General features: G+C 37.1%; 1 protein-coding gene across 1 annotated transcript in view; it reads left to right on the top strand.

Moving 5' to 3' along the window:
• The window catches only part of LOC140737035 (biotin-dependent 3-methylcrotonyl-coenzyme A carboxylase beta1 subunit), a 60,047-nt gene that overhangs the window by 8,190 nt on the left and 37,322 nt on the right, over positions 1-14,535 (top strand). The window contains exons 2-5 of the mRNA XM_073063142.1: positions 6,514-6,861; positions 10,372-10,568; positions 12,818-12,996; positions 13,988-14,068. Of these exons, the coding sequence (XP_072919243.1) occupies positions 6,514-6,861; positions 10,372-10,568; positions 12,818-12,996; positions 13,988-14,068 (805 nt within the window). The remainder of the gene's footprint in view (positions 1-6,513; positions 6,862-10,371; positions 10,569-12,817; positions 12,997-13,987; positions 14,069-14,535) is intronic.

The following is a 14,535-nucleotide window of genomic DNA, read 5'->3' as shown; positions in this document are numbered from 1 at the left end:
CTCCCGAATGATCCGGAGTTCATCCAGTTCCAGTGGATTGACTTTCTGGTCAGCGTGGACAAGTTAGACTGATGGGCCTGTTTCTGTGCTGTTAACATACATAGGTTCCCTGAGTTGTGAATATTATGGCACAGAAATCTGATGCACATTTTTAAAGCATTTTTGAAGCTATTAATAATAAAATGTTTTAGTGGTGTTCATGAGTGACCAGGTATAGTATATATTCCATGAGTTTAATTATGGCTATTGCTATTGATAATTATTCAGTGAAATGAAAGAATTATAGCAAGTGTATATAGAGTGATATGATATGAGTAGCTATAAAAAACAGATGTTATGGAGAAATTGGCTTATAGACAGTTCTCAGGATTGGAACCCTCAGGTAACCGAGGGGCTTCCTGTATGCGTGAAAAAAGATCATGTGTCTCATTACAGAACACTGCAGAATGCCATCCTGAAAAACAGCCATTAAGTATTATTCTCTTTCCCCTCTCATAGTTTAGTATCTTTGCAGCCATGATTTCTAATGCCTTAATTTTGAAACCAGGTCTATATTATGAAATGGCACAAACATGCCACAATGCCATCAATCACGTTACTTTTATCGGCACTCCCTGTTATTTAATCAGAAATACAAGTCATTGCAATACACTTTATATTTTGATAATTGATAGCTTTTATTTATTTCCCTATATAAGCACACACAAGTTAACTACGTAGATTGTTATTGCTTAAAGATACTTAGGCTCTGACTTTGAGCTGGTTGCCCAGCAGTCGCAATAGTTATGCCTGTCCCTTTTGAAATAGAGCTGTAACATTGAAACAAAAACAGAGAATGTTGCGTATACTTGGCAGGTCAGGCATCAAATATGGAAAGAGGAGCAGAGGTAAAACTTCAGCTCAGTGATTCTTCAGTGTTATCGTTTCCTTTCTTTTTGGTCCATGAACCCATTTAGCATAACTGTGGGTCTGAGCGTTTAGCGATTTCCATCTGTTCCCCCATAGTCTAGAATGCGTTTCATCCAGTTGACTTTTCAGCTTTCAGGATTACCAAACCTTTTAGGGCATGCTCTTTATTTTATCCTGTCTAATATCACTTTACCACATTTTCTAGGTCCTCTTTCTAGTCTTGACCAGTGTTAAATGCTCTTAATATGTCATCTCTGTCCTTTCCAGGAATACCTTTCAATTTTTAAAAATATGTTTGTGATTTATGCACTGATTCTGTTGATTTAAGGTGTACCTGTGTTATTACCCAAATGTTTTAAACTTCCAATAAGACATCCTTGGTGTCTGGCTGAATCAGTGAATTAATGGATGAGTCACACAAATCTGGAAGGTGCTAGTCTGATCTCATGAGTCATTTAATCTCAGACTGGGTGACAGCTCATCACTAGAATAAGTCTGTTTTTGGAATTGGAAATCTGCCAGCATTCCTGTTTTTGTCCAGTGAACATTGTGTACAGATTGTGCTGCCTCTACAAAAACCTTAAATTCTTGCTGCTCGGATTTGGAGAAAAGAAAAGGCTGATTAAGGGAGCAGCCTTAAATTTCATATAGGAATTAGTAAGTGCCTTCAAGAAAAGAGATGAGAGGTAACTGTTGTAAAGGAATAAAGAAAAAAGGTGTTAAATGTTTTAAGCTGACAAAGGAGACCTAAAAAATCTGTGTGTGTGAGAGAGAGAAAGTGAGCTGAACAAGTTATATATCAGTACTGCAGTCTAAATGCACTTTGAATTTTGTAGCTGCTTTTAGAAAAGTTATTTTATCTTGGAGTCTGTCTTAAGATCCTTTCAAGTCCTTTCATCAGCAGAAATTGATGCTTGACCAAAATCCAAAATGCCTTAAATGATGAAATTAAAACAATCAATATGTAGACAACACACACAAGTTATGGGGAAATCAGCAGGCCGGGCAGCATCTATGAAAAAAAGTACAGTCGATGTTTTGGTCTGAGACCCTTCGGCAGGACTGGAGAGTAAAAGATGAGCCGAGCTATACACCACTTTACTACAATTCATTTGCAATTATTTCTGCCCAGCTGATGCAGATCATCTCTATATTCCTGCAGTATAAAGTTTCTCACTTCGCTGTTAACCACATGGCCAGTTTTTGTATTACCCTTGCAGTTTCTTTATCCTGCCTTCAGGATCTAAGTTTGTGGCATTAATACATAACAAAAATAAGTATTAGACTGAAGACTATACTCTGTGGGAGTTCACTGGAAATAGCCTTCCAGACATAATTGTACTATGAACATTTTTGTTACTATCTCTTCGGTGATTTTGGTTCAGTCTGCAATATGGGTGAGATATTGTCAAAAGCCTTTGCTAAATCCATATAGATAACATTGAGTGTAGTGCTCTCATTAGCATTTAGACCATAACATATAGGACCAGAACCAGGCCATTTGGCTCATCGAGTCTGCTCTGCCATTCCTTCTCACCCCCAATCTCCTGCCTTCTTCCTGTAACCATTCCTGTCCTGACTAATCAAGAATCTATCAACCTCTGCCCTAAATATACACAATGACATGGCCTCCAGAGCCATCTGTGGCAATAAGTTCCACAGATTCACCACTGTCCGGCTAAAGAAATTCCTCCTCATCTCCATTCTAAATGGATGTCCCTCTATGAGTTTGTGTCCTCTGGTCCAGACTCCACCACCATCAGAAACATCCTCTCCCTACCACTCAATTGAGGCATTTCAACATTTGTTAGGTTTTAATGAAATCCCCCTCATACTTCCAAATTCCAGTGAGTACAGCCTCAATGCCATCAAATTCTCCTCATGAAAAACCTTTCAATTCTGGAATCATTTTTGTGAACCTCCTTTTTACCTTCTCCAACATCAGCATATTCTTTCGAAGATATGGGGCCCAAAACTGCTCACAATTGTCTCAAAAGTACCTTATAAAGCCTCAACATTACATCCTAGCTTTTATATCCTAGTCCTTTCAAAATGATTGCTAACATTTCATTTACCATCCTCACCACTGACTCAACCTGCACTAGTGATGATTTGGAGTGTCGTATTAAAGGGATGAAATCTTATGCAAACAATTATTTGTGTTTTATATTTGTAGTTAATTCAAATCACGTTGTAGAGATCTGTTTTCACTTTGACACGAAAGAGACTTTTTCTGTTGATCAGTGTCAAAAAGAAGCCAAATTAAATCCACTGTGAATTATAAAACATGAAAACTTCCAAGGGGGTGAATTCTTTTTATTGGCTGTGCACATCACCACTTTCTAAATGTAGTGGCTGCACGAACAAACCAATGCCACTGTTCAAGACCAAACACGGGGAAATGTTCTGTAGATAGATAGATAGATACTTTATTCATCCCCATGGGGAAATTCAACATTTTTTCCAATGTCCCACACACTTATTGTAGCAAAACTAATTACATACAATACTTAACTCAGTAAAACTATGATATGCATCTAAAATCACCCTCTCAAAAAGCATTAATAATAGCTTTTAAAAAGTTCTTAAGTAGTTTACTTAAATGCATTGAGTCCTAACCCCGACACTTTAACATATCTTACTCCTGGCGGTTGAATTGTAAAGCCAAATGGCATTGGGGAGTAATGATCTCTTCATCCTGTCTGAGGAGCATTGCATCGATAGCAACTGTCGCTGAAACTGCTTCTCTGTCTCTGGATGGTGCTATGTAGAGGATGTTCAGGGTTTTCCATAATTGACTGTAGCCTACTCAGCGCCCTTCGCTCTGCTACCGATGTTATACTCTCCAGTACTTTGCCCACGACAGAGCCCGCCTTCCTTACCAGCTTATTAAGACGTGAGGCATCCCTCTTCTTAATGCTGCCTCCCCAACACGCCACCACAAAGAAGAGGGCGCTCTCCACAACTGACCTATAGAACATCTTCAGCATCTCACTACAAACATTGAATGACGCCAACCTTCTAAGGAAGTACAGTCGACTCTGTGCCTCTGTATGATGCTCTTATCCAATAATAATAATGTTCAAAGTCAAAGAAATGTATTTGATCCTTTATTAAGTAACTAATAAATCAAGCAATCTGGATGTGATAAAACTAATGAAACCAGAACTAGTGATATTAAATGGAATCAAACAGAATGAAGAGAAGTTAATTGAATTGAGATGACTTTATTACTTCCATCCTTCATATACATGAGGAGTAAAAATCTTTATTAAGTCTGTCAAAATGTGCAATGTGCAACTTATAGTAATTTATAATAAATAGTATGTACAACAGGACAGTTGATTTCACTTAAGCGTACTTAAGTGGAGTTATGCGTTCAACAAAAAAGATATCACACCCGGCTCTAACTGACCCTAATCAAAGCATGAAGACATAACTAAACTCTGTGCTTTTACCATGCACACACCCATGTGAGTAACTACTACTAAAAATTATAAATGTGCAACACAAAATGCAATGCAGATAGAAATCGGGTGCACGGCTCCTACATCCCAGCCCCCTAATTATAGTACTATAATTATAACTACAAAACATAGGAAGCATGAAAGCTTAACATTCACACAAATGTCCTCTTTATTAAGTCATGCAACACTCATCTAGGCCAGAGGTAACCAGCACCTAGCCCAGTACAGAGTGATTGCTTGCCACCGTTTTCCAACAGGATAAGATCAGGAAGCTTCTGGAGTTGTAGCTCTTCAAACCTCTGCCTCTTGTAGAATACAGATCTTGGTTACAGACTGATCCAAACAGCTCGTCTTCGCTTGATGAGTACCTGCCGCACAAATGCTCGTCTGTCTGGAAAAACTTGGATGATTCTTCCTCTGATCCATGAGTTTCAGGGTGCAGTGTCATCATCTATAAGCACAATAGCTCCTAGGAGAAAATTGGATCTTATACTTGACCACTTCTGATGTTCCTGTAGCTGGGGTAAATATTCCTTGACCTACCATTTCAAAAACAAGTTTGACATGTATTGGACTTGCTTCCATCTACAACGAGCATGAACATCTTCCTTTTGGAACTCTCCTGGTGGTAAGGAGGTCCTCAGAAGCAACAGATGATTGGGTGTTAACACTTACAAATCATTGGGATGAGCCTTTTCCATGTGGACTGATGCAATTTTCTGCTCATTGCCAAAATGTTCCTGTATTAAAGCTTTGAGCTTTAGACATCCTTGCTCCAGGTTTCCTTACTGGCTCCAATATCAAACACACAGCATCCTTCCTGTAATGCAACAAACAGAACTGTACACAACACTCCAAATGTTGCATAACCCAATTCTTAAATATGTGGGAAATTTTATTTAATGTTTGCTGCAAATCCAATTCTAAACTCATAAAAATTAGATTTTAACTATTGATTACCCATGAACAGTAAAAAGTAACCGGAAAAATGCAGAATCTTGCCTTTAAATTAAGTTATATCCTTTTGGTGTTGTTTGGCCGTTGGTGAAGACATTAGACCTGTGAAATAGAAAGATTCCACTTTTGTTTTCTGTTGTCAATACAGAACCCTATCAGATAAGATATAGCACAAAGCAAATCATTAATATTGTAGAATGAATTGCTTTACTAACAATGTGTAAACCTTTCAAAATTGTGCACTGATCTCTATCTATACAAAATAATCAGAGCCATTATTTGTTTTACCAGTGGAGCTTTACTCAGTCTCATAATTTCACCTCTTGATGCAAAAGGAATAAGTTATTTTTGACACTGACCATCTTTATGTTCACCCTTCTTACTATTAACAACTGGAGATTAATTGCAATGTTATCCAGTCTGGTTAAGTGGTCCAATTAATTTAAAGCTTCCTTTTATTATAGAAGGCTGGGCTGGGTTTAAATACAGGCTTTGTTGAAAAATCAATAGTTCCCTAATACTAGTAATAGCTTATGCATCCATAAATGATATAGATCAAGAATTTTGACTGTGAAATAGTAACTCAGTTTAAACTTACTTTAAGTTTTTGTATCAGAATATATTTCTGTGTATTTAATTAATCTGGAACATAAACATAAGAAATAGCAGCAGGACTCTATCATTAGGTCTCTTGTGTCTACTCTGTCATTGAAATGGTCATGGCTAATCTTTTAGCTCTGCCACATTCCCAAGGTAACTCAATAACTTTTCTTTCCCGCTATAGCTAAAAATCTGTCAACAATTTTTTAAAGAAATGCAGTGTTTTTGTTGATAAGGAAACCATTCCCTAAGCCAGTATTTGTTGCTGTTTTTGATGATGGGAAACAATTTTGGTATGATTAGTTAATTATGCACTCATTTATTATTATCTAGAATTTACAGTTTATCAAAGAGTAATGAGACAATAGTCTGTCCTCTTAAAGGCAGACATCAAAAAGCTAGTCAGGTGAAAGAATTAAAGTGAAATAAAAGTAAAGATTGGGCAAAAGTCTGTATCAAAAAGGTATATAGTTAGCCACAGATATTATGTAATAGTAATTCCAATGTGTTATCGTTGACTTTCTTGAAAGGCCATAATTTCATTACTGAATTTTATTTTTATTCATTCTTTTCTGTCTAGGAGGTTTGCAGGTCGATTTGGTTCAGGATCGACACCAAAATCCAGTTTCATATTTAAAGAATATCTGAAAACACAGCAGGAAACATGTAATAGCTGCAAAAAAGGACGAACCTATTACACTTCTGATGTGGGAAGATCATGGACAGCCAACATTTGTTTCAGAAATCACATTCTTGGGAAAACAACTCTGTGGATGAAGTTACTTTCCTTCCCTCACAGTTTAATGTTTAATAGTTTGGTAAGGACGTATTTGACCAAAGCGTATCCTGTTTTAAATGGGAAAATTCATCCAATTCATCAACATGTCTTTGAATCTAATTTACAAAACAGTATGATCCACAGTAAAAGGTAAAGTTATGTTTCACTAAATAGGGGTTTTATTGAAATGGTCAGAGGATGTTCCATGAGGTTAATCCATGCATAATTCCCAAACCTATGTAGAATCTAAGGGCCTGCGTGGCCCTTGTGTCATTTTGTTTCTCCTAGCAGTAAACAGTTAATTGTCAGAATCAGGTTTAATATCACTGGAATATGCCCTGAAATTTGTTGTTTTGTTTATGTATATACACACACGTACAGTCACGCATATAAATAAATAAGTAGTACAGAAAGAGAAGAAAAAAAGTCAGTAGTGTTCATGGATTCATTGTCCATTCAGAAATCTGATGGTGGAGAGGAAGAATCTGTTCCTGAAATGTGTGTGTTCAGGCTCATGTACCACCTACTTGATGGTAGCAATGAGAAGAGATGATGAGGACCTTATTGATGGATGCCAGCTTTTTGCGACATCATCTTGTGAAGTTGTCCATGATGCTGCAAATTTCACTACTAACGCCAGTGATAGTAAGCCTGATTATTATTCTGATTCTGCTGGGGAGGCTAATGCCCATGATCGAGATGGCTAAGTTTACAACTTCCTGCAGCTTTTTCCAATCCTGTGCAGTGGCCCCTCCATACCAGATGGTAATGCAAGCAGTTAGAATGCTCTCCACGGTGTATCTGTAGAAATTTGCACGTGTCTTTGGTGACATGCCAAGACTCTTCAAACTCCTAATGAAATATTACCACTGTTGTGCCTTCTTTGTAATTGCATCAATATGCTGAGTCCGGGAAAGATCTTCAGAGATGTTGACATCCAGGAACTTCAAACTGCTGATCTTTTGGTGAGGACTAGTGTGTGTTCTCTCAGCTTCCCCTTCCTTATTATGCCCACAATCAATTCCTTGGTCTTACAGATGTTGAATGCAAGGTTGTTGTTGTGGTTATTTTCTTTAATCATTGTCATGATTTAAGAGAAGTTGCATTCTTCCACTCTTCCCATGATTATAAGATTAGGGAGCAATGGAAGTTCATGAGAAATGGAAAACAAAGATTGCAAGATGTAGGAATGCTATATGGATCTATTTATTTTGTGGGTTCAAAGGTTCAATTTAATGTCAGAGAAATGTATACAATATACATCCTGAAATGCTTTTTCTTCGCAAAACATCCACGAAAACAGAGAAGTGCCCCAGAGAATGAATGACAGTTGAACGTGAGAACCCCAAAGATCCCTCCTCCAGCTCCGTTACCAATTTGGTTCACCCAATCTATATGTAGATTGAAGTCACCCATTATAACTACTGTTCCTTTATTGCACGCATTTCTAATTTCCTGTTTAATGCCATCCCCAACCTCACTACTACTGTTAGGTGGCCTGTACACAACTCCCACCAGCGTTTTCTGCCCCTTAGTGTTATGCAGCTCTACCCATATCGATTCCACATCCTCCAGGCTAATGTCCTTCCTTTCTATTGTGTTAAGCTCCTCTCTAACCAGCAATGCTACCCCACCTCCTTTTCTTTCCTATCACTTATGAATATTGAATATCCCTGGATGTTGAGCTCCCATCCTTGGTCACCCTGGAGCCATGTCTCTGTGATCCCAACTATATCATATTCATTAATAACTATCTGCACATTCAATTCATCCACCTTGTTAAGAATGCTCCTTGCGTTGACACACAGAGCCTTCAGGCTCGTTTTTACAACACACTTAGCCCTTATGCAATTATGTTGAAAAGTGGCCCTTTTTGCTTTTTGCCCTGGATTTGCCTGCCTGCCACTTTTACTTTTCACCTTACTACTGTTTGCTTCTACCCTCATTTTACACCCCTCTGTCTCTCTGCACTTGTTCCCATCCCCCTGCCACATTAGTTTAAATCCTCCTGAACAGCAGTAGCAAACGCTCCCCCTAGGACATTGGTTCCAGTCCAGCCCAGGTGCAGACCGTCCTGTTTATACCAGTCCCACCTCCTCCAGAACTGGTTCCAATGCCCCAGAAATTTGAATCCCTCCCCCTTGCACCATTTTTCAAGCCATGTATTCAACTGAAATAGCCTCCTATTTCTACTCTGACCAGCACGTGGCACTGGTAGTAATCCAGAGATTATTACCTTTGTGGTCCTACTTTTTAGTTTATCTCCTAACTCCCTAAATTCACCTTGTAGGACCTCATCCCGTTTTTTTACCTATATCGTTGGTTCCTATGTGCACCACGACCACTGGCTGTTCACCCTCCCATTCCAGAATGTCCTGCAGCCACTCAGAGACATCCTTGACCCTTGCACCAGGGAGGCAACATACCATCCTGGAGTCTCATTTGCAGCCGCAGAAACGCCTATCTATTCCCCTTACAATCGAATCCCCTATCACTATAGCTCTCCCGCTCCTTTTCCTTCCCTCCTGTAAATTTACGCTGTAAATTGATTTCATATGTTAGATTCCCACTACCATTTTATCAACTGATGGTCCCCTTCTTTATTATTTTATATCAAGATGTTTTATTTAAATATTTTAGCATACGTTTTCTGCTTGTTGAAATTAATGGGCATTTTTTTTTTTAGCTGGATTTATTCAATTTTCTGATACTAAATTTCAGTCTTTACATGCTAGTATTTATATCACTTACATTATATGTTATAATTCATAAATTGTATTGTTTTAAAAAAATTAAACACATACCTCCAAATTAATGTTTTACATAATTATCAATTGTTTATAATAAAAACAATTTTATTTTTCAATATTTAAAACAAAATTTTACTATCACAACAGTATTCATACTGCTAATGCTCAGCTGGTATCCATTGCAATTCTGTGTGGACTTACCAGAAAACAATTATATATTTATTATATGCAGCACTTGCTTTACCTATGCATTTTCATGGTGCCCATGGCAATAGTCTACAATGGCTATGATTATATGATGATTCTAATGAAGATCATTGGGTGATGAAATGTATCCAGGAACTCCACTCTACTTCTCTCCACTGGATCTCACTTCACTTTTACAAGGATTTTACCAATACTGGGACTGGTAAGGTGGTGATTATCTAATTAAGAATGTACTTGGACCAAATTGGAGGTCACCGAGCCTGTTTCATTCTACTATTCAGTGTTGAAACATAGCTATTGGATGGCTCAAAAGGCTTAATTTGTAGTTAAAAATTTATTTGAAATGTTTTTGGTAAAATTTCATAGTTCTAGCTCTATTTCTATTTTATTTATTTTTCTTTTACCTCTACTGTTCTGTGATTTAGTTCAGAGGATGACTGAAGGACTTTGGAACTTGAAAAACCATCTATCATTTGGTTTATGAGTTAAGTAATGATTGTGACAAGTTTTTTGACCTAGGGGATGTTGTGGATGGACACAGTTTTAGCCTATCTGATATTAAATGACTTTTGCCAGAAAATGGAAGAGACTAGATTAGAAACCCAGGCCAATCATTCTTTCCTGCTCCACATCTCCATATCTTCCTTAGCACTTCTATTCTGATATGAGAGACTTCATTTCAATTGTATGCTTCATGAAACAGGTATTTGGAGCTGATGAAACGCGTGCAGAAAGGTGGAGATGAAAAAGCGATTCTGAGACACACACAGAGGAATAAAAAACTTTTGGTCCGAGAACGTTTACGATTGCTTCTGGACACAGAAGAGATCCTGGAACTGTCTCCTTTTGCTGGAATAGGAATGCCATATGGAGATATTCCTGCTGCTGGCTGTTTAACTGGTAATATTGTTGAGGTCAAATTTTTAAAAAGGAGCATTATAAATATTAGTCTGATTTCTCTCTTGAAAGGCATTTTATTCTTGGATTACGAAGTAACATTATTTATCTAGCTCTAATAATTAGCATTCTTGCTTAATGGCCATGTGAAAAATCTATTTTTACCAAACTAGGAAAAATAATTTGTGTTAATGGTACACTATTTATGTTATATTGATTTTGAGAAATAGCTATTACCCTTACAGATATATATTGATAAATGTTAACCAACCAGTGAATCTTAAAAGGATGAATTTCTTACAGTTTCATTTTTAAACTCTGCATCATGTTGCCCTTATATCTACCTTTGCCATAATACTACTGCATCTGTCAACCCTTTAGTCACTTTCACCTATGTTATTATTGTTGCAGTAATGATGGTTCATTTTCCCTGACGCTGATCCTATGCATTTCTCTATTTTGTTTTGTGTCTCTGTTTATCCTTTCTTTGAACATATGAAAACTAACCTTTGCTCTCATGTCCTGATATACTCAAAACTACAAATCACCGAACATCTTTTCCTATTCATAATTTTTTTTCTTTGTAGGTACAATCCCTCAGTATTTTGAAACTAACATTTTTACCCATCCCCTCACAAATAATCTGCCTTGATAGCCTTTGTCCTTACAATCTGATTATGTCTTTGTCCTTCCTTTAATTTCCAAAGGCCTTAAATGTTTTGTCTAAGTTGCAGTGAAGTATTTTAAAGAAATACTTACATTAAAAATGTATCTTTCATAACTTCAGAATATTGCAAAACATTTCAAAGATAATTGACCACTCTTAATCAGTAAAATAGAAAATCTCCAAGGTGAACTATCATCCTTCCTTGTTCCCTCTGCAGCCATTGACAATATTGATCAAGTTGTAATTTGTCAATGCCTTCCCTAAATTAGTGGAGACTGTTCTCTGTTTAAATCAAAGACAAGGTATTTCCAGAAGTTGCTTCTTTCCCTACTGCTGTTGCATGCTTGCTAGAGTTATTGTGAGATATATCTTGGAAATCTTTCTCTCCATAACAGCAACATGTGGTCAATTTCTCCACGTCAATGCCAGTATCAAATTTAAATATTTTTCAGTCTTCCTATAGCCTGTACTTTCAGATCAACAGATTAAAGATCAAGAATGTTTTGTTATTGATCTGAAGTGAAGTATCTGGTTTAAGGGAGGGAGTAACAGAGTAAAGAATATAAGAAATAAGAACAGGAATAGCCAGTACAACTCCTTGATCCTTATCTGTAATTTAATAAAATTATGTCTGAACTTTTACACCAGCTATGCCAGTATTTCCCAACCACTTTTAGCCCAACACTCCCCCTAAAGCACTGTAATACTTGCCAAGGCCTCTCTTAGGCACAATCTACTTTGCGGTGCCCCAGTAGTGTAAAAGCTCATCTACCACATGCTAACATGAGACAAATGATTCTGCTGTAAATTTTTATTTATCTTCAAATGTAGCTTACACAGTACCCATGTACTGTACAGCAGCTTTGATATCAATGTGATCCTTGAGCTTGATGGTTTTAGCAAGAGTTGAAATATCTAGTGCAAGTTGTGACAACAAAACCTTAAGTCCCCATACGTAACAATGTCCAAGTGATTTCTGTTTTTTGTGAGTATACACATTGCTAGCAATATCAAATTGGTTACAAATTCTGATGAAGCACACCATTCTTCTTCTTAAGTAATTCTTAATTCCAGTATGCCGGGAATATTCTGAAGTAATAACGGATAGGTTGGGCTAAGCCACTGTGCTGGAATGCACCTATGATCAAAGTGCGGGGCCCAACTATTTCATACGGACTAATGCTTGAGGTTGTACACAATAACTACATGTCAAGGTAATCTTGAAATAATCTCTCATTCTCAGAGTGAAATGCTCAGGCCAAAAAATAATTGTATTTAATTTATTTTACTTAAAATGGTAGTTTTGCATTTAATGTAACTGATGTCCATAGGAATATTTTACAAGTGTAAACAGGATCACCAGAATACTGGTATAGTATCACAAATCACTCTTTGTTTGATATTCACACATCAGCATTGTATCTGTACTAAACACTTTGCTTATTTTGGCTTCTCTCTGTTTAGACAAGGGTTTCATTATGTCTTGAATCCTTGAAATAGTTCAATAGATCTTCAATATGCAAAAATGTTAATATAACTTTTATCAGCTAATACATATCTATTTTACGACATTGATTTCATATAGGAATAGGTAAAGTCAGTGGAATTTGGTGCGTATTCATTGCTAATGATGCAACAGTCAAAGGAGGGACAGTTTACCCAGTTACAGTGAAGAAACAGCTGAGAGCCCAAGACATTGCAATTCAGAATGGACTGCCTTGCATATACTTGGTGGACAGTGGAGGAGCATTTTTGCCACTTCAGGTAGAGTACTTGGATTGCACAGTTAGGAGGCTTTACAAGAAATTACCTACTTTATACGCTGAGGATCATTTTTGGTCACAGGTCTTTTGCTATTGTAGGCTTCTGTACCTCAGAGTAGTAGGATTAGATTATGCACCCACAAGTGTATAGCTTGTTCCTTCGGCATTTGTCAAATGGAGGCTATCCAAAGTACCCACATTTGAGAGAGGAAAATGTATGGGTTATTAATGCTAATTATAGGAAATAAATCTTTATAAACTGAAAGATATCCATGAAGGATTGACCTATCAGAGAAAACTCAAAGATGAATATATTTGTTGCTGACGTAGGAAGTGTGAAATTGAATCTGATTTCAGAGTTTTGAGTACTAAAAAAGTCTAAGTGCAGTGTGAAAAGGTACTGCCTTTTGGTTGAGACAACAAAATGTGGCACCATGTACTATCGAAAGACACTGATGACCCTATGGTATGCGGTCGTTGTTAATGCTAGCCCCCAATTAACAGTGTATCTATCATTATGACATTGTGTGTGGGAATACAGATTTAGCAAATTGGCTGCAACACCTCCTACATTATCAAAGTGACAAAAATGTCTTTTTATGGTTGTAAAACACTTCGTCATGAGATAGTGTAAATGGATTTATTTTTACTGACAGTACCTATCAAATAATAAATTTGGATAAAATACACTGTTTTCTGCCTTATAAGTATAATCACTCCCACTGATTCTTTCTTACTTTCCTTCAAGAACAAAATGGGCAGTGGACCAATTGCTCAATTACTGCAGCACTGCTGCAAGCAACAGTCAGTAAGGAGTCCAAGAACATAGAGAAAGGCAGGAATACTGGATCCTACAGATAGGCTCTGAGCTACATTTTGGGCACCACTGTTATGGAGAGCGTTCTTCAAAATGCATTGACATGCAGTTATCTGCTTCAATGGCTTGTTGGAGTTTGGACGTATTAAAGAAATTGTGCATGTATCCTTTTCAGGCAGAGATATTTCCAGATGAGAATCATGGAGGTAGAACATTCTACAATGAAGCAATGATGTCTGCTGCAGGCATTCCACAGGTAACTCATTTTTCATCCCTGTCCTTTCCTGTGATGCACAAATAGAGGAAATGGTTTCCTTTGAGACTGCAAAAATTATTTCAAAATTGAGAACAGGAGATTGTTCATTGATATGGGAGGCTGGGATTTTCTAAAGAGTGCTTGAAGCACTCCCACCAACAAAGTGTTGAAGCAAAATATTTTCTTTCTTTAATCATGATCTCTTCTGGCTGGTAGCTTCCTTCCATCGTGGACCTTTTGCTCCACAGCAGAATGTCTGACAAATATCCTGACTTAACATTGAACTTGCGACTGAGTCATAGAAAATATATGACAAAGGAAGCTATTCAGCCCATCATATTTACACCAGTCAATGAAGCAGTTTTTATTTGCCTATAATTCATTTCTAAATGATACAATTATACAAACTATTATCTTCATTCAGTGTGCCAAGTATTTCCTTACATTTCATTACAAAATTTACAACA

The sequence above is a fragment of the Hemitrygon akajei genome, chromosome 12, assembly GCF_048418815.1.
Source record: "Hemitrygon akajei chromosome 12, sHemAka1.3, whole genome shotgun sequence".
Taxonomy (NCBI): Eukaryota; Metazoa; Chordata; class Chondrichthyes; order Myliobatiformes; family Dasyatidae; genus Hemitrygon; species Hemitrygon akajei.
This window is presented reverse-complemented; position numbering and strand designations above follow the sequence as displayed.